This window comes from Octopus sinensis, linkage group LG22 (assembly GCF_006345805.1).
Source record: "Octopus sinensis linkage group LG22, ASM634580v1, whole genome shotgun sequence".
Classification (NCBI taxonomy): Eukaryota; Metazoa; Mollusca; class Cephalopoda; order Octopoda; family Octopodidae; genus Octopus; species Octopus sinensis.
The window spans coordinates 18,982,178-19,009,912 of record NC_043018.1 but is presented as its reverse complement, the minus strand read 5'-3'; the positions used below and the strand labels follow the sequence as shown (position 1 = coordinate 19,009,912).

The 27,735-nt window shown below is 38.8% G+C and overlaps 2 protein-coding genes across 3 annotated transcripts in view; one reads left to right on the top strand and one right to left on the bottom strand.

Annotated features, from left to right (window-relative positions):
- LOC115223209 (tetraspanin-5) overlaps positions 1-9,547 on the top strand; it is a 17,058-nt gene extending 7,511 nt beyond the window's left edge. The window contains exons 4-8 of one of the 2 annotated variants that reach the window (XM_036512170.1): positions 375-512; positions 1,453-1,497; positions 3,631-3,744; positions 6,185-6,305; positions 9,093-9,547. In XM_036512170.1, the coding sequence (XP_036368063.1) occupies positions 375-512; positions 1,453-1,497; positions 3,631-3,744; positions 6,185-6,283 (396 nt within the window). In that variant the 3' untranslated portion in view covers positions 6,284-6,305; positions 9,093-9,547. Of the gene's footprint in view, positions 1-374; positions 513-1,452; positions 1,498-3,630; positions 3,745-6,184; positions 6,340-9,092 lie in introns of those variants that run through there. The other variant, XM_029793681.2, reaches the window with a different exon arrangement.
- Positions 9,024-27,735, bottom strand: part of LOC115223158 (DNA-directed RNA polymerase II subunit RPB2) — a 38,106-nt gene continuing 19,394 nt past the window's right edge. Inside the window, exons 11-24 of the mRNA XM_029793585.2 lie at positions 26,632-26,771; positions 25,517-25,628; positions 24,657-24,811; positions 22,554-22,752; positions 20,967-21,135; positions 18,349-18,445; positions 16,620-16,714; positions 16,109-16,230; positions 15,356-15,436; positions 13,990-14,127; positions 13,196-13,417; positions 11,254-11,414; positions 10,273-10,468; positions 9,024-9,178 (exon numbers count right to left, since the gene is read on the bottom strand). Coding sequence (XP_029649445.1) covers positions 9,089-9,178; positions 10,273-10,468; positions 11,254-11,414; positions 13,196-13,417; positions 13,990-14,127; positions 15,356-15,436; positions 16,109-16,230; positions 16,620-16,714; positions 18,349-18,445; positions 20,967-21,135; positions 22,554-22,752; positions 24,657-24,811; positions 25,517-25,628; positions 26,632-26,771 — 1,977 coding nt within the window. The 3' untranslated portion in view covers positions 9,024-9,088. The remainder of the gene's footprint in view (positions 9,179-10,272; positions 10,469-11,253; positions 11,415-13,195; positions 13,418-13,989; positions 14,128-15,355; positions 15,437-16,108; positions 16,231-16,619; positions 16,715-18,348; positions 18,446-20,966; positions 21,136-22,553; positions 22,753-24,656; positions 24,812-25,516; positions 25,629-26,631; positions 26,772-27,735) is intronic.

The window sequence follows — 27,735 nt, the reverse complement described above, 5'->3', positions numbered from 1 at the left end:
AATGGTTTGAATTAATCCTGCATTATCTTGTAGTTTAGAGATTTCAGTGATGTGATTTTTTAGTTTTAGAATGACATTGTAGGATAAGTGTGAGAGGCTGGATCTGGTCAGTTTCAATATTTTGGTTGTATATGGCTGGTTTGAATGCTAAAGGGTTAAGTGACTTTTGATGATTTTCAACACCTATTGCCTAAAAGCTAGAAAGGTTGTCCATGACAAACCAGCATTAAATATAGTCTTTGTACAGGTGAAATGTGTTCCAAAAATATTTGAACTCATCTAAAATGTCGGTTTATTCACAACATTATCAAGCAATGTTAGACATACCTTCTATTTACCCATAACTGTTTGTGATCCATTCTTTACTTAATCAGTTTCACTGCTGCGGATTATCGGACAATGACGACGGATACATGGATTGGAGGACAACAGAACAGTTCCGATGTGATAATTCCAAATCTTGGAATAACTTGGCTTGCACCGTACCAAAGTCTTGCTGCCGTCACCCCAAGGTTTGTACAATAAAAAAATGTTTCTTGGAATTGGTTGGAATTGATGAAAAAAAAATGAATCTATTTTATGTATTACTTATTTTTCCACAGATGCACACACAAACACACACACACACACACACACACACAAGCTAAGGAAGGAGGCAGTACCCAACTGTTTCAATTAATTATGAAAATAATGAAGAATAGACGCAGGAGCGGCTGTGTGGTAAGTAGCTTGCTAACCAACCACATGGTTCCGGGTTCAGTCCCACTGCGTGGCATCTTGGGCAAGTGTCTTCTACTATAGCCCCGGGCCGACCAATGCCTTGTGAGCGGATTTGGTAGACGGAAACTGAAAGAAGCCTGTCGTATATATGCATATATATATGTATATGTATGTATGTATGTGTATGTGTTTGTGTGTCTGTGTTTGTACCCCTTGCATTGCTTGACAACCGATGCTGGTGTGTTTACGTCCCCGTCACTTAGCGGTTCGGCAAAAGAGACCGATAGAATAAGTACTGGGCTTACAAAGAATAAGTCCCGGGGTCGATTTGCTCGACTAAAGGCGGTGCCCCAGCATGGCCGCAGTCAAATGACTGAAACATGTAAAAGAGTAAAAGAGTAAAAGAATTCAGTAAGATAACTTTGTGGTTATTTAGCTGATATTTGGAACAAATTAACATGAAATTTTGGTAGAAATTTATAATTTAAAATACTTAAAATAACAGAAAATTTTTAACATAGCACCAGGAATGTTCTTGGAAAGTTTAGTGTGAAAAGGGTTAAATGGTGGCAGGGTTTCTCTAATTTTGGGAAAAGAGTTCTACAACAAAATATATTTGGGAATCCTTGGTCAATAGAATACAAGATTTGACATAAAAATGTGATAAACTCATCTGATTCTTTCCTTTTCTTTTTTTTTTATTCCATGTTTGTATTCTGGTGAAATTAAAAGTTAAACAATGCTTCTTGCGTGGATGATGTTCTGAGAAAAAGACCTGTAAGTATTTGGTTTTCTCTCTTATAATCATCATCATCATCATCATCACCATCACAATTATTACCATCATCATCATCATCATCATCTTCATTGTCATTTAGCATCTGTCTTCCATACTGGCATGGATTAGACGATTTGATTGGAACTGGTAAGCCAGAAATCTGTACCAGGTTCCAGTTTGATTTTGGTTTGGTTTCTACAGCTGGATGCCCATCCTAACGCCAACCACTCTGAGAGTGTAGTAGGTTCTTTTACATGCCACTGGCACGAGGGCCAGTCAGGTAGTACTGGCAATGGCCATGCTCAAATGGTGCTTTTTACGTACCACTGGCATGGGAGCCAGTCAGTGGCCCTGGCTAAAGTTCATATATATATATATATATATATAATTAATAATAAAATATTAGGGAATAAATCCAAACTTACAGGGAAAAATCAGATTTAGGATTGAATCCAATTTTATTGTAAAATATTATATTATATTAAATTAGAGATAAAACCACTATTAGGCAAATCAAACATTGTTTGATTTGCCTAATAGTGGTTTTATCTCTAATTTAATATAATATATATATATATAAATTCATATACACACACACACACATACATATATTATTGGCATTATCCTGTGTTTGAGAATAAAACTATTTCCTTATCTATATCTTTCAATAGATGTATATATATATATATATATTATATATATATATATATATATATACACACACACACACACACACACACATACATAAATGTTTTATTTACATAAAAATGTAAATATTAAGTTGAAGGATTGAAGTATGATTCAATACTTTCCACTTGAGCCTCCATTTATAAATTGTCGATCAGGAAAAAGTCAAGAGTTTCTTTGCTGTCTTCAGGGTGAGCCACGGTCTGGAAACTTTGAAGTTTCTATCAACCTTTTCCTTGTGAATATCATTGACACCCTTGAATACCAGTCTTCCCTGCTGGCATGGTTGGACAGTTTTACAAGATCTAATAAGCTGGAGAACTACAGCAAGCTCTAATGTTTTCTTAGACATGATTGTTATGGCTGGATGCCCTTCCTAATGCCAATCACTGTATGGAGTGTATTGAGTTCATTTCCCAGAGGTGCATCACTACTAGGGCTGCCATTTAACTCACCCTGACATTGTCTACTTCTGTTGATTTAAAACTGAAATAAATAATTTTTTTTTAATAAGCTCTTATTGTATTGATACGTAACTTTTTTAATGTGCAATATTTTTAATACAAAATATATAATAATCAATAAATGTCACAAGAGAATGTTACAGGAACATAGAGGAAAACAACAAAATACGCAAGGGATGTGGAGATGTTTAACCTCTCATCGGTAGTGGATCAAATATCATCACAATTTTGACACCTGCAATAATATTGTTCAATTTGGCAGAGTCAGCAATGAAAGCTGCTGAGATATAAATGAGCAGACATAATAGACGAACATGAGCAGGAGATAAAATGAGACTAGTGTAGCAAGAGAAGATGAGATCTCTAAACTGGTAAATAAAGTTATGAGGAGAACAGGAACACACACACACACACACACACACATATATATATAATGAAAGAAGCAAATAAGTATTAGAATAAAATAAACAACATGGCTCTCTGTGATCATCTCCTCTCTTGAAGTTCTTCACAGATTCATTCTCTTATTCAGGTTTCAAATCCCATAAAAGTCAAGTTTTGGCATTTCCCAATCATCACCCTGTGGCTGATGAAATGAATTCCATTATCAATATAGTTTGCAATGGAATTGAGCTGGCAGAACCATAAGGAATCTGGCAGATGAAATGCTTCATGGCATTTCATCCATCTTTGCTGCATTTTGAGCTAAAATTCAGCTGTGGTTGACTTTGGGTTTGTCTTTTCAGAATTGATAAAACAAGCACCAGCCTGGTTATGTGATCGATATAATTGACTTGCCCTTCCCCTCAAAAACTGTTGGCTCTGTTTCAAAGTTTGAAACCAATTGGTCCAATTCCCTTCAAATTTAGAACAATCCTCTCCTAATTCCTGGTCCCTGTCTATGTGGAATGTTGTGCACGGAATAGCATCATAGATCAGTGAAGAGACATGAATTGCATGTATTTTCTTTTCTGTTTTTAGATTGATGTCCAAGACAACATCTACATACGAGGCTGTTTACAAGGATTCCACGAATGGGTAGAAATAAATGGAGTAAACATAATTGGCATCATGTTTGGTATTATTCTTCCAGAGGTAAGTCTTTTTATAAACCTTACTTAAATGAGGATGACTTATTCACACAAAAGTTCAATTGCTCTCCAGACTGTTCTTTCATTCCTTTGGTGATCTGTTGTTAAATGATTAAATCAATTACTCAAATTTTCATCATCAGAAGGATCCATCAATGGGTTATTCAGCTTATGGTCTTGTAGCTGAGATATATTATTTTCTGGACACACCTCCTGGGGTTAAATTAAGAAGGCTAGGTTACCTGCAAATTAACTCATAACTTAAAATTTATAATCAGAAATCATCATCAACATAGGCGCAGGAGTGGCTGTGTGGTAAGTAGCTTGCTAACCAACCACATGGTTCCGGGTTCAGTCCCACTGCGTGGCATCTTGGGCAAGTGTCTTCTGCTATAGCCCTGGGCCGACCAATGCCTTGTGAGTGGATTTGGTAGACGGACACTGAAAGAAGCCTGTCGTATATATGTATATATATGTATGTGTGTGTGTGTTTGTGTGTCTGTGCTTGTCCCCCTAGCATTGCTTGACAACTGATGGTGGTGTGTTTACGTCCCCGTCACTTAGTGGTTCGGCAAAAGAGACCGATAGAATAAGTACTGGGCTTACAAAGAATAAGTCCTGGGGTCGATTTGCTCGACTAAAGGCGGTGCTCCAGCATGGCCGCAGTCAAATGACTGAAACAAGTAAAAGAGTAAAGAGTAAAAGAGTAACATGGAGACACCCATATATATATATATATGTGTGTGTGTGTGTGTGTGTGTGTGTGTGTGTGTGTGTGTGTGTAAAGGCACATGGCTTAGTGGTTAGAGCACTGGGATCACAATTATGAGGTAGAGAGTTCGATTTCCAGACAAGGCTGTGTGTTGTGTTCTTGAGCAAGACACTTTATTTCACGTTGCTCCAGTTCACTCGACTGTAGAAACGAGTTGCAACATCATCACTGGTGCCAAGCTGTATCACCTTTTGCCTTTCCTTTGGATAACATTGGTGGCTTGGAGAGGGGAGACTGGTATGCATGGGTGACTGCTGGTCTCCCACAAACAACCTCGTTTGGACATGTGTCTTGGGGGGGAACTTTCTGGGTGCAATCCCACGGTCACTTGTGACCAAAAGGGGTCTATATATATATGTAACTTTCTAGGTGGGCAAGCCATGTTTTCACCTCTTCAGCAAGACACCTGCTCCTCTCTCTCTCTATCATAGAATCCCATTCCTCCATTCTGTACCCCACTCAGTTGAGGGGTTTTATCTTGCAGATACTTGGCAGCCTCACAACCATACCAGCACCTATATTTTAAATCATTACGGCGGCGAGCTGGCAGAAACGCGAAGCCGTATTTCGTCTGTCGTTACGTTCCGGTTTCAATTCCGCCGAGGTCGACTTTGCGTTTCATCTTTTTGGTGTCAATAAATTAAGTACCAGTTACGCACTGGGGTCGATGTAATCGACTTAATCCCTTTGCCTGTCCTTGTTTGTCTCTCTGTGTTTAGCCCCTTTGGGTAGTAAAGAAATATATTTTTTAAATCATTACAAAAGAATTGTGGGTTAACTCTCCTTCCCTTTCTAAAAATTTTATGAGAAATCTTTATATATAAAAGTGAAGTTGTGTGAGTGTCTGTCTCCTCCGATTTAGATTCCTAACTACTCCCACATTTTGTGGTGCAGTTTAACCAAAAGCGGGTATCTTATAGTCGTGATTCATATCGAGCCCTTCTGGGTATTAGCGTGTGTCTACGATGAGTCTACGATTTAAAAAAAAATTACCATCATATTTTCGGTTTTTTAATGCATTTTTTGCTCGGTTTATATAAGGGAAATAACTCTCTAAAAATGCTTATATAGTTATTTCCCTTACAAACCCGAGCAACGCCAGGCGATACTGCTAGTTTAAAATAAAAAGGCTGAATTTCTACAATGATGCAGATATGTAGCAAGTGATTTCATGAGCCTAGATATGAACCTGTGATTCCCTCAACCTATATTTGAACCACTGACTTTTTGGGCCTAGATTTCAACCAGTGACTTCCTGAGCCAAGATTTGAACCAGTGACTTCTTCAGCCTAGATTTAAACTAGGGCTTCTTCAGCCTAGATTTGAACCAGTGACTTATTGAGCCTAGATTTGAACCAGTGACTTCCTGAGCTAGCTTTTTGCCAGTGACTTCCTGAGCCTAGATCTGAACCAGTGACTCCCTAATCCTGGATTTGAATCAGTGACTTCCTGAACCTAGATTTGAACCAGTGAGTTCTTCAGTCTAAATTTGAACCAGTGACTTCCTGAGCATAGCTTTGAACCAGTGACTTCCTGAGCCTAGATTTGAACCAGTGAGTTCTTCAGCCTAAATTTGAACCAGTGACTTCCTGAGCCTAGATCTGAACCAGTAACTATTTGAAGTTAAGTTTTCTGTAACCAAATCATTATTCTTTGTTTCATTTGTTTTTAGATTGTGTTGTTGGTGTTAGCAACCACTTTGATGAATCAAATAACAAAGCAACTCGCTAAATGGGAAGACTCCGACACTGGCAGCATAACCAGCTGCTGAATGGACCTCTGAAAATTTGAATGTATATACATGTTTTTTGTTATTTTGTTTTAAAGCCAAAACAATGTAAGGTTGATAGTTTTACTTGGTAAGCACTTGTGCTGGTGTCATGTAAAAAGCACCCAGTACACTCTGCAAAGCGATTGGCATTAACCCTTTCCTTACCATATTTATTTTGAGACGTTCTGTGTTTCTTTCAATTACGTTAAATATAACAAAGAATTTAGTAAAATAACTTAGTTATCAATCAGCTAGTGTTAGGAACATAAATTGTGACTAAGGTTTGGTGGAAGATTCAAAACTTCAAAACTTATAAAAACAAATCATTTGTACTACAGAGCCAGCGGTGGTTTCAGCCGGGTTGGTATCGAAAGGGTTAAACACACCTCTACATTTGGGCTGATGCACATTAGAAGCAGTTGGAAGGGTGCAGATTGAAGGAAATTTAGGCTATTATTTCTGCTGATTATTTTTCTTCTTAACCCTTTCGTTACTGTATTTATTTTGAGATGCTCTGTGTTTCTTTCAATTAATTTTAAATGATAAAGAATTTAGTAAAATAACTTAGTTATCATTCAGCTAGTGTTAGGAACATAAATTGTGACTAAGGTTTGGTGGAAGATTTTAATTCAAAACTTATGAAAACAAGACATTTGTACTCAAAGCAAGAGCCGGTTTCAAGCAGGTTGGTAATGAAAGGGTTAAGAATGGCATCCAAACAGAGAAACCATGCCAAAGCAGAGAGCAGAGGTTGGTGCAGTCTTCTGCCTGGCCAGTTCCTGTCCATCCAACCCATGCCAGTAGGGAAAGTGGATATTAAATGATGAGAGACTCCAGGTAAAACCATCAACTTTTAGGATTTTTACAAACTGCTTTGTTTTGGCTTAAAAAAACAGTGATTAAAAACATTTATATATCAGACAATGCTGCATGCTATTTACTACTAATCAATGTATAAACACAAACTATTTAAAAAATGTATATACTATATTTAATCCCCAAAAATCAAACCACATCAATGGCAAGATGGATAGGAGTTCATAAAGAAATCCTATAAGGAAATGTTATCAGAATAACACACAACGTAACCATGACATTTCAAGAGTTTAAATTCCAGAATCTGTTTACTAACAATATTCTGTTTCGTTTTTGCATTTGGTTTGCAAGATTCTTTATGTCAGTTCGTGTGTTGAAGCATATTCTGTTGTGTCTTGAAAAGGTTGCAAGACGCAACGAAAATTTTAGGGAAATAAAAATAAGAAATAAGTGGAAATTTTACCGGTGAGTGTGTTACATTATAAGGCACACAAAAAGGAAATGACTCACCCAAGACACAACAGAATATTCTGTTTGATATCTTTTCATTGCGTCAATGATAATAATAGCAGCCGTACAACTTAGCATCTGACATGAAGATTTTTCAGTCTTTTGCAGGATTTGGTGGGCTGTTCTCCATATGTAAATTATATTCAATAATACAGAAACTAAAAATATATTTTGATAAAAAAATATCGAATAGGTATTTGAGATGTGTTGTTAACAAAATTCTAATTTTTTTTCACCAAGTTCATTTTAAACCAGTGACTTCCTGAGCTAGCTTTTTGCCAGTGACTTCCTGAGCCTAGATCTGAACCAGTGACTTCCTAATCCTGGATTTGAATCAGTGACTTCCTGAGCCTAGATCTGAACCAGTGACTTCCTGAGCCTAGATCTGAACCAGTGACTTCCTAATCCTAGATTTGAATAAGTGACTTCCTGAGCCTATAGAATTATAAGCAGTTCTGGCGTTGATCTATGTTGAATGCGATGCAGGAACAAAAAACCCATTATTATTGCTGTGGGATTGTCTCTGATGCATACAAACCCAGTTATTGTCATTTACTCTGATCACCTGGATTAGCTCTCTTTACTCTTTTACCTGTTTCAGTCATTTGACTGCGGCCATGCTGGAGCACCGCCTTTAGTCAAGCAAATCGACCCCGGGACTTATTCTTTTGTAAGCCCAGCACTTATTCTATCGGTCTCTTTTGCCGAACCGCTAAGTGACAGGGACGTAAACACACCAGCATCGGTTGTCAAACAATGCTAGATGGACAAACACACAAACATACATAAACATATATACAACAGGCTTTTTTCAGTTTCCTGTCTACCAAATCCACTCACAAGGCTTTGGTCGGCCCGAGGCTATAGCAGAAGACATTTGCCCAAGATGCCACGCAGTGGGACTGAACCCGGAACCATGTGGTTGGTTAGCAAGCTACTTACCACACAGCCACTCCTGCGCCTATCTATTTATCTATCAGTAATATACTCATCCCAAATATACACCTGTGTTCCTTGCCCGTCTGCAGTTTGTTGCCTGCCACATTTTGTCTCTTCTACAGAACACAAATCAGTTTATTTTCACTGTAGCACCCCCAGACTTTTGTGTCAATGATAATGGTAGCAGTCATGCAATTTGGCATCAGACATGAAGATTTTTAAGTCTGTTGCAGAGGATTTGGTAGGCTGTTTGTTCTCCATATGTAAAATGAAGAGAGCTGGTGATGCAAAGTTTGATTACAGGGGTATTGAACACAATACTAACAAACTACTAACCCTGTAAAATCACAGTTGCTCACTTTTATTGAGCTCCCTGTCATAAAATTGAAAAACAAATTAATTTTGTTAAAAATATTTTATTTGTTGAAAAATAATAAAAAAAAAACATACAATTCACAATTATTCTTTTGTTTTCTTTCCAACATTTCGGAAAAATTAGTCGTAACTTGGAGGTGGAACTGGTGCCATTTTTGACTTTATTTAGGACACCATCATTCTTGGAGCAATACTCATAGACATTAACTCTTGGAACAACAATTTGCAGGCATACGGCATCCTCATCTGCGAAATCTGAAGAATATTAAAAAAGAAAAAAAAACCATTAAAAAAAAACCTAAAACAAACATTTAAATGAATTCTAATTTTCTATTGATTTTATTGACTTTAAACAAAAGAACAAGCACAGAGAAAATGTATTTGATCACGAGGGACAAGCATGGTTACATGTTGAGGAGTTTGCTGTCAATTAAGTGGGTTTAAGTTCAATCCCATTGTGCAGTATGCTAGGTTGAATGGGATGCATCAATAATTCTGAACTGGAATTTCCTTTTTTAAGTTGGAGAAAGAAAACAAAAACCTAGAAGTAACAGTAGTTATTGTCTGTCAAAGAAGATAAATATTTAGAAATTGAAAATTTCATTAAATGAAATTTACAGGTTGTCAAAGGGAGGAAATCTTGATGTTTGTAAGTGGCAGGTAAGAGGGAGATGTGAACTTATTAAACCTCATCAGCAGCACAGTCCTCTTGAGTTTAAATAGATTATGATGGGAAAATGTTAGCAATTTGGATAATAATAATTTGTACAATTGGCCCGTAAAAAGCACCATCCGAACATCGCCAATGCCAGCACCGCCTTGACTGGTTTCCATGTCGGTGGCACATAAAAAGCACCAACCGATCGTGGCCATTGCCAGCCTTGCCTGGCACCTGTGCTGGTGGCACGTAAAAAGCACCCACTACACTCACGGAGTGGTTGGTGTTAGGAAGGGCATCCAGCTGTAGAAACACTACCAGATCAGACTGGGGCCTGGTGTAGACTTCTGGCTTCCCAGACCTTGGTCGAACTGTCCAACCCATGCTAGCATGGAAAGCGGACGCTAAACGATGATAATGATGATGATTGAAAATCAAAAAGCTAAGGAAAATAACTGAATTGGGTCAGACATCAGTACATATTCCAGCAAAATATTGCTTATTTAATCAAATATTGAAGGACGAAACACTTAGATGGTTTGGGCAAGATTAAATTAAGAACATACACAAATGCCAAGAGTTATTTCATCTGATGCTCAACCGGTTCTTCCATCCACCTGATGGAAGTCTACAAGTGCATGTGAGACAGAAAACAGAAAGCTGCAGATATCCCAGTATTCTTCGTTCTTACCTGTGTTTTATTCTTGCAGCCACGACACTCAAATGTTTGGTTCCTCAGATTCGCTATGCACACTAAACCACACAGGTTGCAGACATGCACTCGGTATGGGTCGGATACTTCAAAGAGTCTCTCTCGTAGAAATTGAGCAGCACCGTGAGCGATTTGACAATCACGCTCCATCTCACCAAAACGCAAACCTCCATCACTGAAATCAGAATCAAGAAATAAAAATGGTATTTTGCACAGAGATTAACCCCTAAGTGTTTAAACTGGCCATACCAGGCCAAAATTGTCTTCCTGTTTTATTCTCAAACCAGCCAGCTCTGACCTCTCACACCTACCCTACAAAGTCATTCTAAAAATAAACAGGGACATCATCAAAATCCCAGAGTTACAAGATGTTGTACAATTAATTTAAAACAATGTAATTAAACAGGCTTTACATTTGACAGAGTAATCTGAATGCTAAAGGGTTAATCAATAAAATCATCCACCCCACCTCACTTCCCCTACTCTGCTACCAAAATTTGAGGAATATTTAAAAAAAAAACTGTTTTGAAAATCATTACAAAATTTTCTTATCGTTTGGTATTGTTGTGCCAACAATCACAGAACAATAAGCCTAATGAGTCATGTGACAAAGACTATTTTGAGAGTGGAGTTGAATTGAGTGAAAGGTACTTTTAGGGGAAACCTATCAGATGAATAGTTTGGTAATCAAACAGGAAAGGGGACGAGAAATGCAATTCTGTGCTTGAGGACGTTGGTGGAAAAGTGTATAGAGAAACAAAAAGACTTGTACGTCTGCTCTATTGACTATGTGAAGGCGTTTGACTGTGTCAAGCACGAAGAGTAGAAGATGGTTTTATGAAAGAAGTAGTTTTAAGAGGTGGTCATGGTAGGGTTGACATGTAAGTGCAACTGGTCACATTAAAAAGGGGTTTCTCAAAATCCATGCCAACAAATCTGAAATGAACTTTGGTTACACACCGAGATCTTCCTTCCATAGGTTGCCTGTTCATAATCTGTAAAGGACCACGGGCCCGAGAATGAATTTTGTCGTCCACCATATGTTTTAAGCGCTGGTAGTAGGTGGGTCCCAAGAAAATCTGGGCATTCAACTTCCTTCCAGTGTGTCCATTATACAAAATCTATCATTAAAAAAAAACAATAAAATAAAACAGAATAAACAATATAAAAATTGAATAACATTTCATCTTTGTAGGAAATTTTAAATTATGTTCAATAATACAGAAACTAAAAATATATTTTGATAAAATAATATTGAATAAATATTATTAATAATATTTAATTAATAAAATTATTTTTTCAACAAGTTCATCTCAAACCCTTTAGCATCTGAACTGGCCACATCAAGCCTAAATATTGTTTTACATTCAGACCTGCCGGATCTGACCTCTCACACCTATCCTGCAATATCATACTAATTCCCATCATTGAAATTTTGAAACTAGGAGATAATTCTTTTTTTTTTTCCTTTTATTTGTTTCAGTCATTTGACTGCAGCCATGCTGGAGCACCACCTTTAGTTGACCCCAGGACTTATTCTTTGTAAACCTAGCACTTATTCTATCGTTCTCCTTTTTTGAACTGCTAAGTGATAGGGACATGAACATGCTAGCAATCGGTTGTCAAGCAACGATGGGTGTACAAACACGGACACACACATATATTATATATATATACAACGGGCTTCTTTCAGTTTCCATCTACCAAATCCACTCTCAAGGCTTTGGTCAGCCCGAGGCTATGGCAGAAAACATTTGCCCAAGATGCCACGCAGTGGGACTGAACCTGGAACCATATGGTTGGTAAGCAAGCTACTTACCACAAAGCCACGCCTGCGTAATTAATTCGAAACGATGTGAATCAATTAGCCCAATACTCGACAGAGTAATGGAAATTCTAAAGGGAAAAATGCTTTTATACATAATATTTACACTGACAGGAGTGGCTGTGTGGTAAGTAGCTTGTTTACCAACCACATGGTTCCGGGTTTAGTCCCACTGCTTGGCACCTTGGGTAAGTGTCTTGTGAGTGGATTTGGTAGACGGAAACTGAAAGAAGCCTGTCGTATATATGTGTGTGTGTGTGTGTTTGTGTGTCTGTGTATGACTCCCTAGCATTGCTTGACAACTGATGCTGGTTTGTTTATGTCCCCGTTACTTAGCGGTTCGGCAAAAGAGACCGATAGAATAAGTACTGGGCTTACAAAAAAAGAATAAGTCCCGGGGTCGAGTTGCTCGATCAAAGGCGGTGCTCCAGCATGGCCGCAGTCAAATGACTGAAACAAGTAAAAGAGTAAAAGAGAGATGACAAACCGATCGAATGAGCTGAAACACAAATCTCTTATTCCAGGATCTGGTTCGAATACAGTCTGGGAGTAAGGACGCATCTAAGAATAAGACATTTGGTGACAATCGAAGATATATCTTTTTAAAACATAGTGTAGATGTAAATAGTGTAAAAATATTTTTCCTCTTCCCAAAAAGTTTAATACTCCTGATATGCAGTTCAATTAATCAATCAATCATCATGATCATTATTAATATTTAACATCCGTTTTCTATGTTGGCTTGGGGTCAGACTGTTTGACAGGAGTTGGCAAGCCAGAAGATTGCACCAGGCATTGGCCACGTTCGAATGGTGCTTTTTACATGCCACCGGCACAGAAGCCAGTCACGGAGGCGCTGGCATCAGCCACGTTCGAATGGTGCTTTTTACGTGCCACCGGCACAGAAGCCAGTCAAGTAGGCGCTGGCATCGGCCACGTTCGAATGGTGCTTTTTACGTGCCACCGGCACTACCAGAGTACCACTTATGCGAATACTACAAGATCAAACAGGACACGCTAGATGCAGTGCTCAGTGTGAATGTTGGAAGAATTAGGAAAATGAAAGATTTTACTGACCTCGTTGCCTCTCAGATGGTAACCATACTGTTGGAGCAGGTTGGACACTTTCTGTACATTGACAGCATCGTTGAATGGGGAAGCATCACCAATCTCTCCTTTGTTGGCAGCTACTTTACCTTGAAGACACTCAATTAAATGGCCAATTGTCATTCGAGATGGAATGGCGTGAGGGTTAACAATCAAATCAGGTGATATCCCTTCGCAGGTAAATGGCATGTCCTACAAGATTACAAAAAATGGAAACATTAAAATATTTCTATTTTTGTTTTCTTCACTGAACATATATATTTCTTTATTGCCCACAAGGGGTTAAATATAGAGGGGACAAACAAAGACAGACAAAGGGATTAAGTCAATTATATCGACCCCAGTATGTAACTAGTACTTAATTTATTTCTTTACCACCCACAAGGGAGCAAACAAGGACAGACAAACGGATTAAGTCGATTACATTGACCCCAGTGCGTAACTGGTACTTTATTTATTGACCCCGAAAGGATGAAAAGCAAAGTCGGCCTTGGTGGAATTTGAACTCAGAACGTAACGGCAGACGAAATACGGCTACGCATTTCGCCCGACGTGCTAACGTTTCTGCCAGCTCACCGCCTTCACTGAACATATAGTCAAAGATACCCCCACCCAGAAAAAAAAAAAAAAAAAAAGGGGGGGGGAGGATGCAAAATCTTTGACCTCATTCATGCCCGATCAATTTACAGCTGTCCCGGGGCAAAAAACAAAAAAAAATAAATAGAATAGAGTAAAAGAACATTGAAACTCAGAAAATCTCTCACCTCCTGTCTGTAAGTGATACCACAGGTACCTTTCTGTCCGTGACGACTGGCAAATTTATCACCAATCTGGGGGGTTTTCACAGTCCGTACTCGGATCTTACAAAACTTGAAACCTTCCTGGTTGATTGTCACCATGACCTAATAAAAGACATTAACCGATTAAATTAATTAATTAAGCTACAACTTCATGACAATAACAAAGATTTCTGTTAACACATATAGCCTGCTATAGGGACTTTATGTGTTCGGTCAATAGGTTGCATGTGTTACCATAACAACTCTTAGAAGGCTCAATCTAACATCGAACCTCTATGTGATCACCTGACCTGCACATTCAACACGTCCGTTGAGCGTCTTGATATATATATCCCTCTCTCTCTTTTGGAGAGGCACTGAGCACCTACACGCACATATACACACACGGCAGTAACTTCCGCCAACCGAATTCCATCACAAAGCTTCGGTCTGCTCGGGGCTATAGCGGAAGACACCTACCCAAAGTGCCACGCAGTGGGACTGAACCCGAAACCATGTAGCTAGGAAGCAAGCTCCCTAACCACACAGCCATGCCCATATATATATATCATCATCATCATCATCATCGTTTAACGTCCGCTTTCCGCGCTAGCACGGGTTGGACGGTTCGACCGGGTCTGGGAAGCCAGGGGCCGCTCCAGGCTCCAGTCTGAATCTGGCAGAGTTTCTACGGCTGGATGCCCTTCCTAACGCCAACCACTCCGTGAGTGGATTGGGTGCTTTTTACGTGCCACCTGCACAGGGGCCGGAGGGTCCGGCATCGTCACGATCGGTTCGAGCATTTTAACGTGTCAGCGGCACGGGGGCAACGAGGTCCGGGGTACTTTGGGGATCGGGGTACTTTGGGGATCCAGGGTGGTGTTAGCAGTGGACATATATATATATATTTCTTTACTGCTCAGAAGGGGCTAAACACAGAGGAGACAAACAAGGACAGGTGAAGGGATTGAGTCGATTATATCGACCCCAGTGCGAAACTGGTACTTTATTTATCGACCCCGAAAGGATGAAAGGCAAAGTTGACCTCGGCGGAATTTGAACTCAGAACGTAACGACAGACGAAATACCGCTAAGCATTTCGCCCGGCGCGCTAACGTTTCTGCCAGCTCGCCTTATATATATTTATTTATTCCACTACAGCATTTCTGTAGTTTGAGCTGAGATTTATGTATAGTGATAATACTTATAATTAAGTTATAAGTGATGGGTTTATCAACGAATAAAATATATTTGTTATCTATCCAAGTAGAAACCATATAAATAAGATAATACACATTATAAAAGTGGTACCCATTCACCATTATAAGAGAACAAAAGGCAAGGACCCTACCTGGTCAATGATACCGGTTTCACTTCTTCTCATGAACACACTGGCATCTCTTTTGGCAAATCTCCGAACTGTACTATCAAGCTGCAATGAAGAGTAGAAACAAAATGTTACACATTTGGAGTAAAAAAAAGGCAAAAGTTACACATCTATTCACACACAGTTTTTACTATGTCCATTTTTCCTCTAAACTTGCACAGGTTCAGTGAGACGTCTTGGGGCAGTTTCATTCTGCAGCTAGAGAATCGCTCTGAGGGTCCACCCAAGTGAAACAGAAATCAAAGGGATCCACAGGTTACAAAAATGGTTGAGAATCACTTGTCTAAGCAGTTGTGGAACTATTATGACGATAAGTGAGCAAGAACTTTTGTAAATTGCTAGATTTCATTGGTGCTTAAACTAATAAGGAAGAGGAAAAGGAGGAGGAAGAATTTTAGCAGTTTCATATCCTTGGAGATGCCTAGGAGATAAAAGGGTAAAGAGGCTGGATTAAAGTGGTCTGAAGGAGGTGAATTGGGAATCAAAAGAATTCCAGTGGAAAGCAGTTTGTGATTATTAGAAAACTTGTGTTGCAGGGAGAAATATTGGGATGACACAAAGAGAATGAAGAAGCCGGTTTCAAAGACAAAGATGAGATAATGGTGTGGTAGAGATCACAAATGACATATATCGGTGGGCCAGCAGTGTGGGGTTGTGGTTTTGTGGAGAATGGGTGTTGGGGTGGTGGTGAAGGGAGATCTGGTGTCAAATGTTTACCTCGTTTTCATTCTGTGGAAGAGTCAGTGTTTTGCCAATCAGTACATCATCTCCTGAGACTCTTGTACCAGGAGCTATGATGCCGTCATCATCTAATTTGTCGTATATAGCATGACGCATTCCTGAAATTGAAACGGTGAATCAGATTGAGGTGAGGGTAAGAACACCAAGAATTTTTTACATGGATTAACAACAATAACAATCATCCTTTCTACTATTGGTACAAAGCCTGAAATTCTACGGGGAGAGTGTAAGTTGATGACACTGACCCCGAAAAGATGAATAACAACAACAATAATAATAATGGTTTCAAAATTTTGGCAGAAATCCAGCAATTTTGAGAGAGAACCAAAACTATTGATCTACTAGGGATTGAACTCACGATCTCCAAAACAACTTAGAATTGGTAAATTGTTACAGTCGATTGGTCTCTCATACACGCACAAAGTAATTTTCTAGTTAAGGTACACAAGACATACACCAAAGAAACGGTAAACGTAAGATGTTTCACCTTGAACAAATTCTCGAGTTGGTTTCTCAAATATTTCTTCCTGGTCCATTCCTTTCTTTGATTCTTGGTCTTTGTAAGACCGGAAGAAAAATGACCTGTGGGACGAGAAGGAAATTGTCAGACGAGCGAAACGCATTTAGTCCTGAAATGTGCAATTACTACTAACAAGACTCGATAAAGAATGAATTTACTGTGGAAATGGCTAAATATAAAGGTGTTGCAGGATCTGTTGTTGAGGTCCAGGTCAGCCTTTAGCTAGCAAAGTGGTTCTCAAGTGGGGTCCACGCAACAAAATAGTGAATTGTGGATCCGCAATAGTATTTTAAAGGCCTGTGAAAAAATTTTTTTATTGCAAGGAACAGTTGGGTTTCTTTCTCTAACATTTTACAGAGTTCAACCTATACAAGTTAATGTGTGAAAAACAAAAGAGGAATTTTGGAAGAAGTTTCTATAAAATGACTGTGGTGAGGTTCAGCAGAATAAAATAGTAATCAAAGGGGTCGAGAGATAAAATATGGTAGAAAGTCCCTGATCCAGTAGAAAGGATTTTGTCTGGCACAGGGCACCAATGACTACATCATTCAATGTATGTGCCCTTTTCTAAGATGCTAATGTTTGTGTTAAGGGAGATTTAGCTGCTATTTTCAGAAGGATAAGCAACCATGAAACAGGTCCTTTATTGGCTTAAACAAACAGTATAAGATGAAGAAAGACTAGAAATGATTTTTATCTCAAGAAGATGGAACTCAAAGATCACAGAGAAAACAGGTGATATTTTTTTCCCATTCAATAAACACATTCAGACTGTGTTAGCATGGCAAAATGATTGTTAAAACAATGATGTTGAGGGTAAATCACAAATTCCAGGGTTTTGCAAGGACCAGTGCTAAACTCTGGTGCCTGGAGCAGCAAAATGGGACAATGCAAAATACTTCTACTCCAAGATAGGATGTTAGTCTCATATAAGTAAATTTCCTACAAGTTCTTGTATCTATCCTATTCTTTATAAAATATGCTGACTCCTGGATGAGAGTCCTTCTACTTAATAGAGCCATCAGACTTGCTACGGATACGCATGGCATTTTGAACCTACTTGGAATGTAGACTTAAGGGTTAGGGGTGTTAGGCGTATCATCAAAAGGTCATTGTGGTTTTAATTCTTAGACCGTTCTGTGATCTTGAGCAGGGTACTTCATCTCCTGTTACTCCAGTCTATTCAGCTGAAAGTGAATACCAGTTGAGTGTTGGTGCTGCCTTCTTTTTCTCCAGCTTCTCTTTTTCTCCCTGATGCACAACTAGGGCTAATGTGTGTGTGTGCTTGCAACTACATAGGCATTTGAAACAATAAATAGAAGCATGGTACATGCTACCAAGTCATATTTTGCTTATGAATGACAGTTATATTTTCCAGCCATTTTCACAGACACATCATTTTGAGCCAACGAAAGGCCCCATATGTGGTTACACAACCAGCTAGAAATAACAGCCAAATCTTCACACTCAACCAACATATTTACGAGGGAAGTATAATGCATCTGAAAATGAAGACTTTGATACAGTATGTGTTGAAGAAAAGATGGGACAGTCATATCTGAAAGGCCTGAAGCCAGAGGTCTGGATGACAATAACAACACGTGACATTTAGAACAACCACACCATCAAGAAAAGGACTACAAGGTCAAGGGGAGGATGTCTTGACCAGATCAGTAACAAAAGGAAAATACTGCACCTGAAGTAACCACGGTCAACGGCCGATGCATTCAAAATAATGGAATCTTCCTGATTGTAGCCAGTATAAGATGCAATGGCTACAATGGAATTAATACCTGCAAACAGAGAGACACACAAGTAGTTTGTATTTAAACTGTTTTGGGTGGAAAGTAAAAATGCTGGTCATGGGTTTGGGTGTAAATCCCAGGAAATCTTTATATATAAAAGAGAGGTTGTGTGCTGTCTGTCTCCTATGATTTAGATTCCTAACTACTCCCACATTTTGCAGTGCAGTTTAACCAAAACCGGGTATCTTATAGTCGTGATTCATATCGAGCCCTTCTGGGTATTAGCGCGCGTCTACGATTAAAAAAAAAATTTACCATCAATTTTTCCCATTTTTAATGCATTTTTGGCATATGTAAGGGGAGTAACTCTCTAAAAATTTATTATTAAATCTCAGAACGTAAAAAGCTACAGTAACACTCTCCCCCTTTGTGGTTAGCCATATTGAGATGGCTATTATACTTTACATCTCTAAAAATGCATATATAGTTATTTCCCTTACAAACCCGAGCAACGCCGGGCGATACTGCTAGTGTTTTCTAAACCAACATATCAGACCTCACAGTTCTGTGAGAGGTGAAACTGATGTTCCGTGCTTTACCAATTCTAGCACTCACAGGTCTTTTCAAACTTAACCCTTTAGCATTGAAACTGGCAATACCCGACCCAAAAGACTCTGCCTGCTTTGTGCTAAAATTAAACCAGATCAGGCCTCTCACACCTAACCTACAATGCCATTCTAAAAATAAACAGCCCCATCATAAGAAATCTCGGGGCTACGATATAATCCTAAATTAATTCAAAACAACGTGAATAAATAAAGTATTACATTTTAACAGAATAAACTGTTGTAAACACCATCCAAGCGTGGCCGTCCGCCAGCCTCGTCTGGCACCTGTGTCGGTGGCACATAAAAAACACCAACCGAGCGTGGCCGCCTGCCAGCCTCGTCTGGCACCTGTGTCTGTGGCACGTAAAAAGCAGCCACTACACTCTCGGAGTGGTTGGCGTTAGGAAGGGCATCCAGCTGTAGAAACACTGCCAGATCTGACTGGCCTGGTGCAGCCTTCGGGCTCCCCAGACCCCAGTTGAACCGTCCAACCCATGCTAGCATGGAAAGCGGACGTTAAACGATGATGATGATGATGATGATGAAACTGAATGTTAAAGAGTGAAATAATGATTTCTAGGAGAGGTATAAGGCCACAAATTAGAGAGGAGGGGGAGGGAAGATATAGCTGAATATATCAACTCAAGTATTTGGCCAATATTAATTTCAGCAATAATTAAATTATTGCTTCAAACTTAGGCCCAAGGCCACCAATTCTGAGGGGAGGGGCTAAGCCAGTACTTATTTCCTTACTACCCACAAGGGGCTAAACCTAAACACAGAGGGGACAAACAAGGACAGACAAACAGATTAAGTCGATTACAACGACCCCAGTGCGTAACTGGTACTTAATTTATCGACCCCGAAAGGATGAAAGGCAAAGTTGACCTCGGCGGAATTTGGGCTAAGTCAGTACTGTCAATCTGGCATTTGAGTGGTGCTTTATTTCATCGACCCTGGAGGGAACAAAGGCAAAGCTGACCTCAGTGATATTTGAAATCGGAATACAAAGAGCCAGGAGATAAATCCAGTGTGCGAACGATGCTGTCAATTCATCACCTTTCAACACTTGGAATAAGCTACATGAAAGTCTGAAAGCACCATCTGAATGTGGTCAATGCCAATGACCCCTGACTGGCCTCCCATGCCAACCGCATGTAAAAAGCACCATCTGAACGTGGTTGAAGCAAGTGACCCTTGACTGGCTCCCGTGCTGGTGGCACGTAAGAAGCACTTAGTATACCCTTGGAATAGTTGGCGTTAGGAAGGGCATCCAGCTGTAGAAACCATGCCAGTTCAGATTGGAACCCGGTGCAGCCTGCTGGGTTGCCAGTCCTCAGTCAAACCGTCCAACCCATGCCAGCATGGAAAGCAGATGTTAAACGATGATGATGATGATGATAACAACAACAAAGGGAGCAAGCTAGCAGAATCCTTAGCACGCAGGGTAAAATGCTTAGCGACATTTTGTCAATCTCTACATTCTGTGTTCAAGTTTTGCTGAGGTCAATTTTATCTTTTATCTTTTCAGGGTCGATAATATAAGTACTAGTTGAACAATGGGGGCAGGGGTGTCAATGTAATCGTCTTGCACCCCCCCCCCTGCCCCCGAAATTGCTGGCCTTGTGCCTAAATGCGAAACCATTATCATAAGAACAATAATCTTTTCTATTATAGGTACAAGGCCTGAAATTTTGTGGGAATGGGGTTAGTGGATTACATCAGCCCCCAGTGCTCAGCTGGTACTTATTTCAATGACCCTGAAAGGATAAAAAAACAAAGCTGACCTCAGCAGGAATTGAACTCACAACATGAAAACAAATGAAATGCTGCTGAGCATTTTGTCAGGCATGCTAACGATTCTGCCAGCTTACCACCCTAAGCATTAATAATAATAATAATAATAATAATAACAATAATAACAATAACAATAGTAATGATAAATTGTTGGCATTTCTTACCAGCAGGCAACTCTCTAAAGCGAAGATATTCCATAGACCGGGTTGTAACCAATGGTTTTTGGGGATACAGCAGTCCATGGGCAAGAGTGTCCATTCGGACGTGAAAGTTGGTGATGTAAACACCCATAGCTTGTTTTCCCATAGCGCTTTGGTAGGTATTACGGGGAGACTGCACAAAGGAAAAAAACACAAAGATATGAACTTTTATGCACTCACAGATATATATATATATATAAATGAATGAAAGAATGGAGTCAAACGAAGATGTTAACAAAATTCCTTTACTCTCGACATATGTTTCGAAGACAGCATATTTTTATTCAGAAGGAATAAAAGGTACATTATGCAATCTTCTCATCGGGAAAGATAAGGAGCCTCTCTCAACCACAAGACGAACAAAAATTTCGATATATATATATATATATATACATACAGAGTGACCTAAAAAAACAAAAAAAAAAAAAAACAGAACCCATGAAAATTTTATGAAATCCTACAAAGGTCCAGCAACTTTCTTGATAGATCGAGATGAACTGGTTCCAGCAAGATGGGGGCCACCCCCCATGCATCAAATGCCCCGCTAGCCTGGCTGAGAGAGTGATCAGCAGGAAGTGTGACATTGAGGGGGCACTGCATTTACTGGACTTGAATCTCCAACATCACTTGACAACTGAAGCTTGTGTGTTTACGTCCCTGTAACTTAGTGGTTCGGCAAAAAGAGAGCAATAGAATAAGTACTAGGCTTACAAAGAATAAGCCCTGGGGTCGATTTGCTCGACTAAAGGTGGTGCTCCAGCATGGCTGCAGTCAAATGACTGAAACAAGTAAAAGAGTATCGTGTCTTCTGCTCTCCACCCTCCTAATTATAATATGTCCCTACCATCATACTTTTAACTCCTCTTTACACCTCAGTTTAAGTTCAGCTGATACCACCACTGTCTCAATCATAAGGATTATTTTGTCTTGTGAGCGACAAGACAAACCCACTAGTGCTGGTGCCACAGTAAAAAGATTCCAAGATATATAAGAGCTGGAAGCTAATGAAATATTTATAATTTACAACATAACTTGACAAGGGGGGAAAAAATAAAATAAACTTCTGACATAAATGGTATTAGCTATATTGCTATTACAGGGATATTTAAAATTTTGAAACATACATACTCTTTTTACTCTTTTACTTGTTTCAGTCATTTGACTGCGGCCATGCTGGAGCACCGCCTTTAGTCGAGCAAATCGACCCCGGGACTTATTCTTTTGTAAGCCCAGTACTTATTCTATCGATATCTTTTTGCCGAACCGCTAAGTGACGGGGACGTAAACACACCAGCATCGGTTGTCAAGCAATGCTAGGGGGACAAACACAGACACACAAACACACACATACATATATATATATATATACGACAGGCTTCTTTCAGTTTCCGTCTACCAAATCCACTCACAAGGCATTGGTCGGCCCGGGGCTATAGCAGAAGACAACTTTCCCAAGATGCCACGCAGTGGGACTGAACCCGGAACCATGAGGTTGGTTAGCAAGCTACTTACCACACAGCCACCCACACATAAAAAAAAAAAAAAACTCACCTGGTTGTGATCTGGAAACGGAATAATCGAGGCACAAACTCCAAGCACCATCGCAGGATGAATCTCACAGTGGGTATATGTAGAACAGTAGGCCATACCTTTCTCTTGGAGATCATCTGGAGTCATAGCTAACATTACCGTTTCCTCTTCAAGAGGATCAATATATTCCACAACTCCACTAGCTACGAGATCTTGCCAACTAAGAAAACAAAGAAGATTTTATTAATGACATCTAATTAGTCAGGTATGAACTCAATTAATTAGCAACAATTACATATAAAGGAACAGAAGAATAGGTAAACATCAGTTTTAGAACATGATAACTAAACAATAATAATTAATACGTGAACAAAGTCGTTAGTTTTAAGAACAAGAATCTAATTTATTAACATTTGTTTTTCTTTTTGTCAGTTCGTAACAACAATATCTATGTTATTGTAATTTTAATTAAATTACTTAATCAATGATAAGCAGTTCATCCACTCTGTAATTCATAGCCTCACAACATCCACTAAAATCAAATCAAACCAAGCAATGCAAGAAAGCTTTAACCCTTTAGCATTCAAACCAGCCATATCCAGCCAAAAGTATTCTGCCTGTTTTATGTTGAAACTGGCCAGATCTGGTCTCTCTCACCAGCCCTACAATGTCGTTTTAAAAATTAACAGCTACCTCGTCAAAATCTCAAAGCTACAAGATAATGCATGATTAGTTCAAGGCAATGTGGATAAAAAAGGATTAATTTTGGCAGAATAATACGAACACAAAAGGGTTAATGTATTTACTCGACATGCTAAATACAACAGCTGAACTAATTTTAACGAACTTCCTAATAGTATTTCACTGTTTTCATACGAACCTGTATGAAACCCATCCACGATAAATTTCACCCTTTTAATACTTATTTCTTTATTACCCACAAGGGGATAAACACAGAGGGGACAAACAAGGACAGACATAGGTATTAAGTCGATTACATCGACCCCAGTGCGTAACTGGTACTTAATTTATCGACTCCGAAAGGATGAAAGGCAAAGTCGACCTCGGCGGAATTTGAACTCACAATGTAACGCAGACGAAATACCGCTAAGCATTTCGCCCAGCGTGCTAACGTTTCTGCCAGCTCGCCTTTTAATACTGACCCTTACAATGTTATCTATGATAAAGTTTGCATATAATAGCAATGAATGAAATGAAAGAAAAGCTCTACCTGCGACGATTTCATCTCAATCGAAGGAAAGGAGCTTTCTCCGTCCGGGTTGCGGATCCGTGGAACAAGCTGCCAGACGAGATGGTGAAGATGCCGACGACCGCTTTGTTCAAAGCCTCCCTTGACCTCAAGTGGCCCGAACTCTTTACATGAACACCACCCTGTACTTAACTCCATGTCCCCCTACATGGCCTTGCTATTTGCTTTTGAGCCAAATTAACTAACTAACTAACTAACTAACCCCTTACAATACTACCCAAAGTATAGTTTTTACAGTTAAATTAAAATGTTGATCAAAATCTCATTCCAAGACATCAGTTGGTCAACATCAACGTAATATATCAAGTCAGATACTTTACTAATTCCATCCTCCAAAATCTGAATTATCCTAAAAATTCATTAAAACAGAGACAGTCTAATTATTACGAAATCTAATCTCAGAGAAAATAAATTAGTGCTAAATTTCAGGATAGAAAATCTCACAATGAAGAAAAGACACATGCAACTGAGAGAACCACATGGACGGGTCCATCTACTCTACAACAACATCATCATCATCATTGTTCGACCGTAGTCGAGACAATGGAACTTACCATGCTACGCCAGACTTCACGGTCCATCATGGCATTACGGAGGTCCTGTTGCTGGAAGCCTGTATCCCTGGAGATTACATCAGGGTAGGAGAGTGTGTGCCCTCTGGTATTGCGAGTAGATGGCGTCCAGAGGAGAAGAGTAGAAATTACCGCTTTTTCAGCTCTACAACAATGTCCAGCAAACTGGACTCTCCTACCTTTCACAAGAGATGACACAGGCGGTAGTTTCCCATCTACTCTACAACAACAGTTACAGGTACATCAAGCGATACACCTCTACTGAGTGCTCAAACTACTCACCTGTAATTGTTGTATTCTCTTTGTTTCAGTTGTTTGATGTGACTCTGTTTAAGCAACAACTTCTGATTCTCCACAATAAGTAACGGCCGACATATACGTCCAGCGTCAGTATATATTCGAATCTCTCTGTCTCTAATATCTCGAATCATTGATACCTGAAATAGAAGAAACATAATATTGATGACAAATAAAGGATAAATGTACACAGCGGAAGAATGTGCTGTAGGGAAATAATTAATAATTCCTTAACTCTACAGATTTATAATTAACCCTTTCATTACCAACATGCCTGAAACCAGCTCTGGCTCTAGTACAAATGTCTTATTTTCATAAGTTTTGAATTAAAATCTTCCACCAAACCTTAGTCACAATTTATGTTCCTAACACCAGCTTAATGATAATGAAGTTATTTTACTAAATTCTTTGTTATATTTAAAATCAATTGAAAGAAATACAGAGCATCTCAAAATAAATACAGTAACAAAAGGGTTAAAATATATAATAGAGAAAATTCTTAACCCTTTTGATACCAACCTGGCTAAAACTGCTTCTGGCTCTGAGTACAAATGTCTTGTTTTCATAAGTTTTGAATTAAAATCTTCCACCAAACTTTAGTCACAATTTATGTTCCTAACACCAGCTTAATGATAACCAAGTTAGTTTACTAAATTCTTTGTTATATTTAAAATTAATTTAAAGAAACACAGAGCATCTCAACAGCAATACAGTAACGAAAGGGTTAAAACCCATTTGATATCAGATTTCCATTGAAATACTGTTATTTCAATTAAGTCTGAAAATAAGGAAGATTTTTAGCTAATATTTGGAACATAAATTAAGAAAGAACAGAGAAAACTGACCTCAGATACAATGATATCCATTTCTCTTCTCAATTTTCTTAGTGTGTTCATCAACTGCTCAGGATCTCGATGGATGCCAACCCAGCATCCATTTACAAAGATTTTAGTTGCACTACAAAGAAATGGTAATTAGACATTAATTATAAAATGTAACGAAATATTAGAACATAACATAATCATACAGAAAATCAATAATGGTCATGTATCAATATAATATATAATACAGATCAATGGTGATTAATACCGGCAAGAGATCAGACAAGATACGATTATTTCCTGAGATCAGGCTGACTGGTACCAAATGGTACCAAGACGGTAATTCTCATGACATCAAAGGTCTCCAAGAGTTTTCTTTATAACTCATGCTTTAAGACTAAGGAAGGACACAGGAGTGGAATCTGTCCCATGCAATCATTATCCTCACAACTGCCAATATCATCCACTTTTCCATTTTAGTGTAGATTGAATACACTGGTATAAAAGCAAATTCTTACACCACTTGATTTTGAATCATCCCGCTGGGAGAGGTTGGGGGGTGACACACAAAACCCCCCCAGAGCCCTCTTCTTATGTCTTTCTCTCTCCCAGATATCTTTTGCTGCCAGTACACAGCAGTTCACTTGTTCAAGCACCTGCCTCTCCTGCATAATGCCTAACCAAATTCTTATCTCCCTCATCCTCAGTAAAATGTTGCACATCCAATGGTCGATACTGAACACTTCTGTTCAGCAACATATATTAAAGAACAGGAGATGCATTAGAAGTACAAGCAGACACAAACAACACATCAAAAGTCTTTGGATACCACCAAAGAAAGTGAGTAGATCTCAGTTGGAAGAAATGGTGATGTAGACAGTCCATCTGTGCCCACTGCAACATTTGACATCATGGGAATGTAGGAATGAAGAAGATAAAAAGATTGTTAAGCACATCAAATTTCTAAATTTCATAAAATTACTAATGAGTTACTAATTCACCTACAATATGTTAATGACTACAAAAACAAAACCTCGTTTTTTTTTTTTATTAACGATTGAAAAGAAAAAAAAAAGATATATTTTGTGTAGAAGATAAGGGTTAATTGAAATGAGAATAAAAGAATTAAAGGCACATACTCTTGGATAGCAGATGGTGCTACCTCTTCTAAATTTTCCATACTCCACTCTTCTAAAAACTCCAAGATTGGAGAGGGTTGAGAGCCGACAGAAATATAGGCCATCAGGGCCAAGTTCTTCACAAGTCCTACAGCTGCACCCTAAATAAAAAAAAAAGTACAAGAAATTTAATTAATAAGGGATTATCTTAATTGTTATAACATTATATGTATCTCACCAGTTTCAAATTAATAAACCTGATCTATTCTCATAGAGGTGGGAATAAAACAATTAAAAAATTTTCGAAACAGTAATGGAAATTCAATAAAACCTACACTAAATCTATGAACGTGTAGAAAAAATATTGGTTCATATTAAATACTATGAAGGACACAAGTTAAGAAAATAACCCAACCTGAAGTAAAAGATAAGAAAAAAACTGTTATTGATCTTTCATTAAAAACTCAAGAGACTTTTGTTAGTCATTCCGTAATTATTTCACAAGTCTGTCAACTAATGATGGAGTGAGTCCCATAACGTTCCATTTCATAGAGACGCTTGAAGTTTTGTCTCTAAAGTTGGAACCTTGTACAGTGGTGGAAAGTTCTTAATTCTGGGGCTGCCTGCTGGAGCCTATGCGGTATTTAAAGGAAAAAATTTGACAAGACAGTCAGTCACTGGCTGACGATACATCGAAGAGGCCAGGGAACAGAAGAAAGAAGACATGCACCCAACACCAGAGCTGAAGACACCTCTGAAAGGGAGGGCCCCGCCACGTAAAAACGGGAGAGGAGGAGGGGCCGAAACCGGACGTGGTTCCTCCTGATGATGTCTTGAGCTAACCGGATCCTATAAAGGAGCTGTTGTGGTAGCAGACCACGAAACACGGTTGTAATTCCCCGCTCGAGTCATTTAATATTACTTCTTGCATCTGTAATTTCTGATCCATTAATGAAGTTGTTGAGGTTGATTTGCACAACACAAAAAGGCCCCTTTCAAAGGAGTGGTGAGTGAGTCAGGGCTACAGTTGGTTACTTTATATTTCACTATGGAAACACAGCCAGAAATATATATATTCATCACTCTCCACGAAACATCCATGGGAGAATGTAAACTAGGCACTTC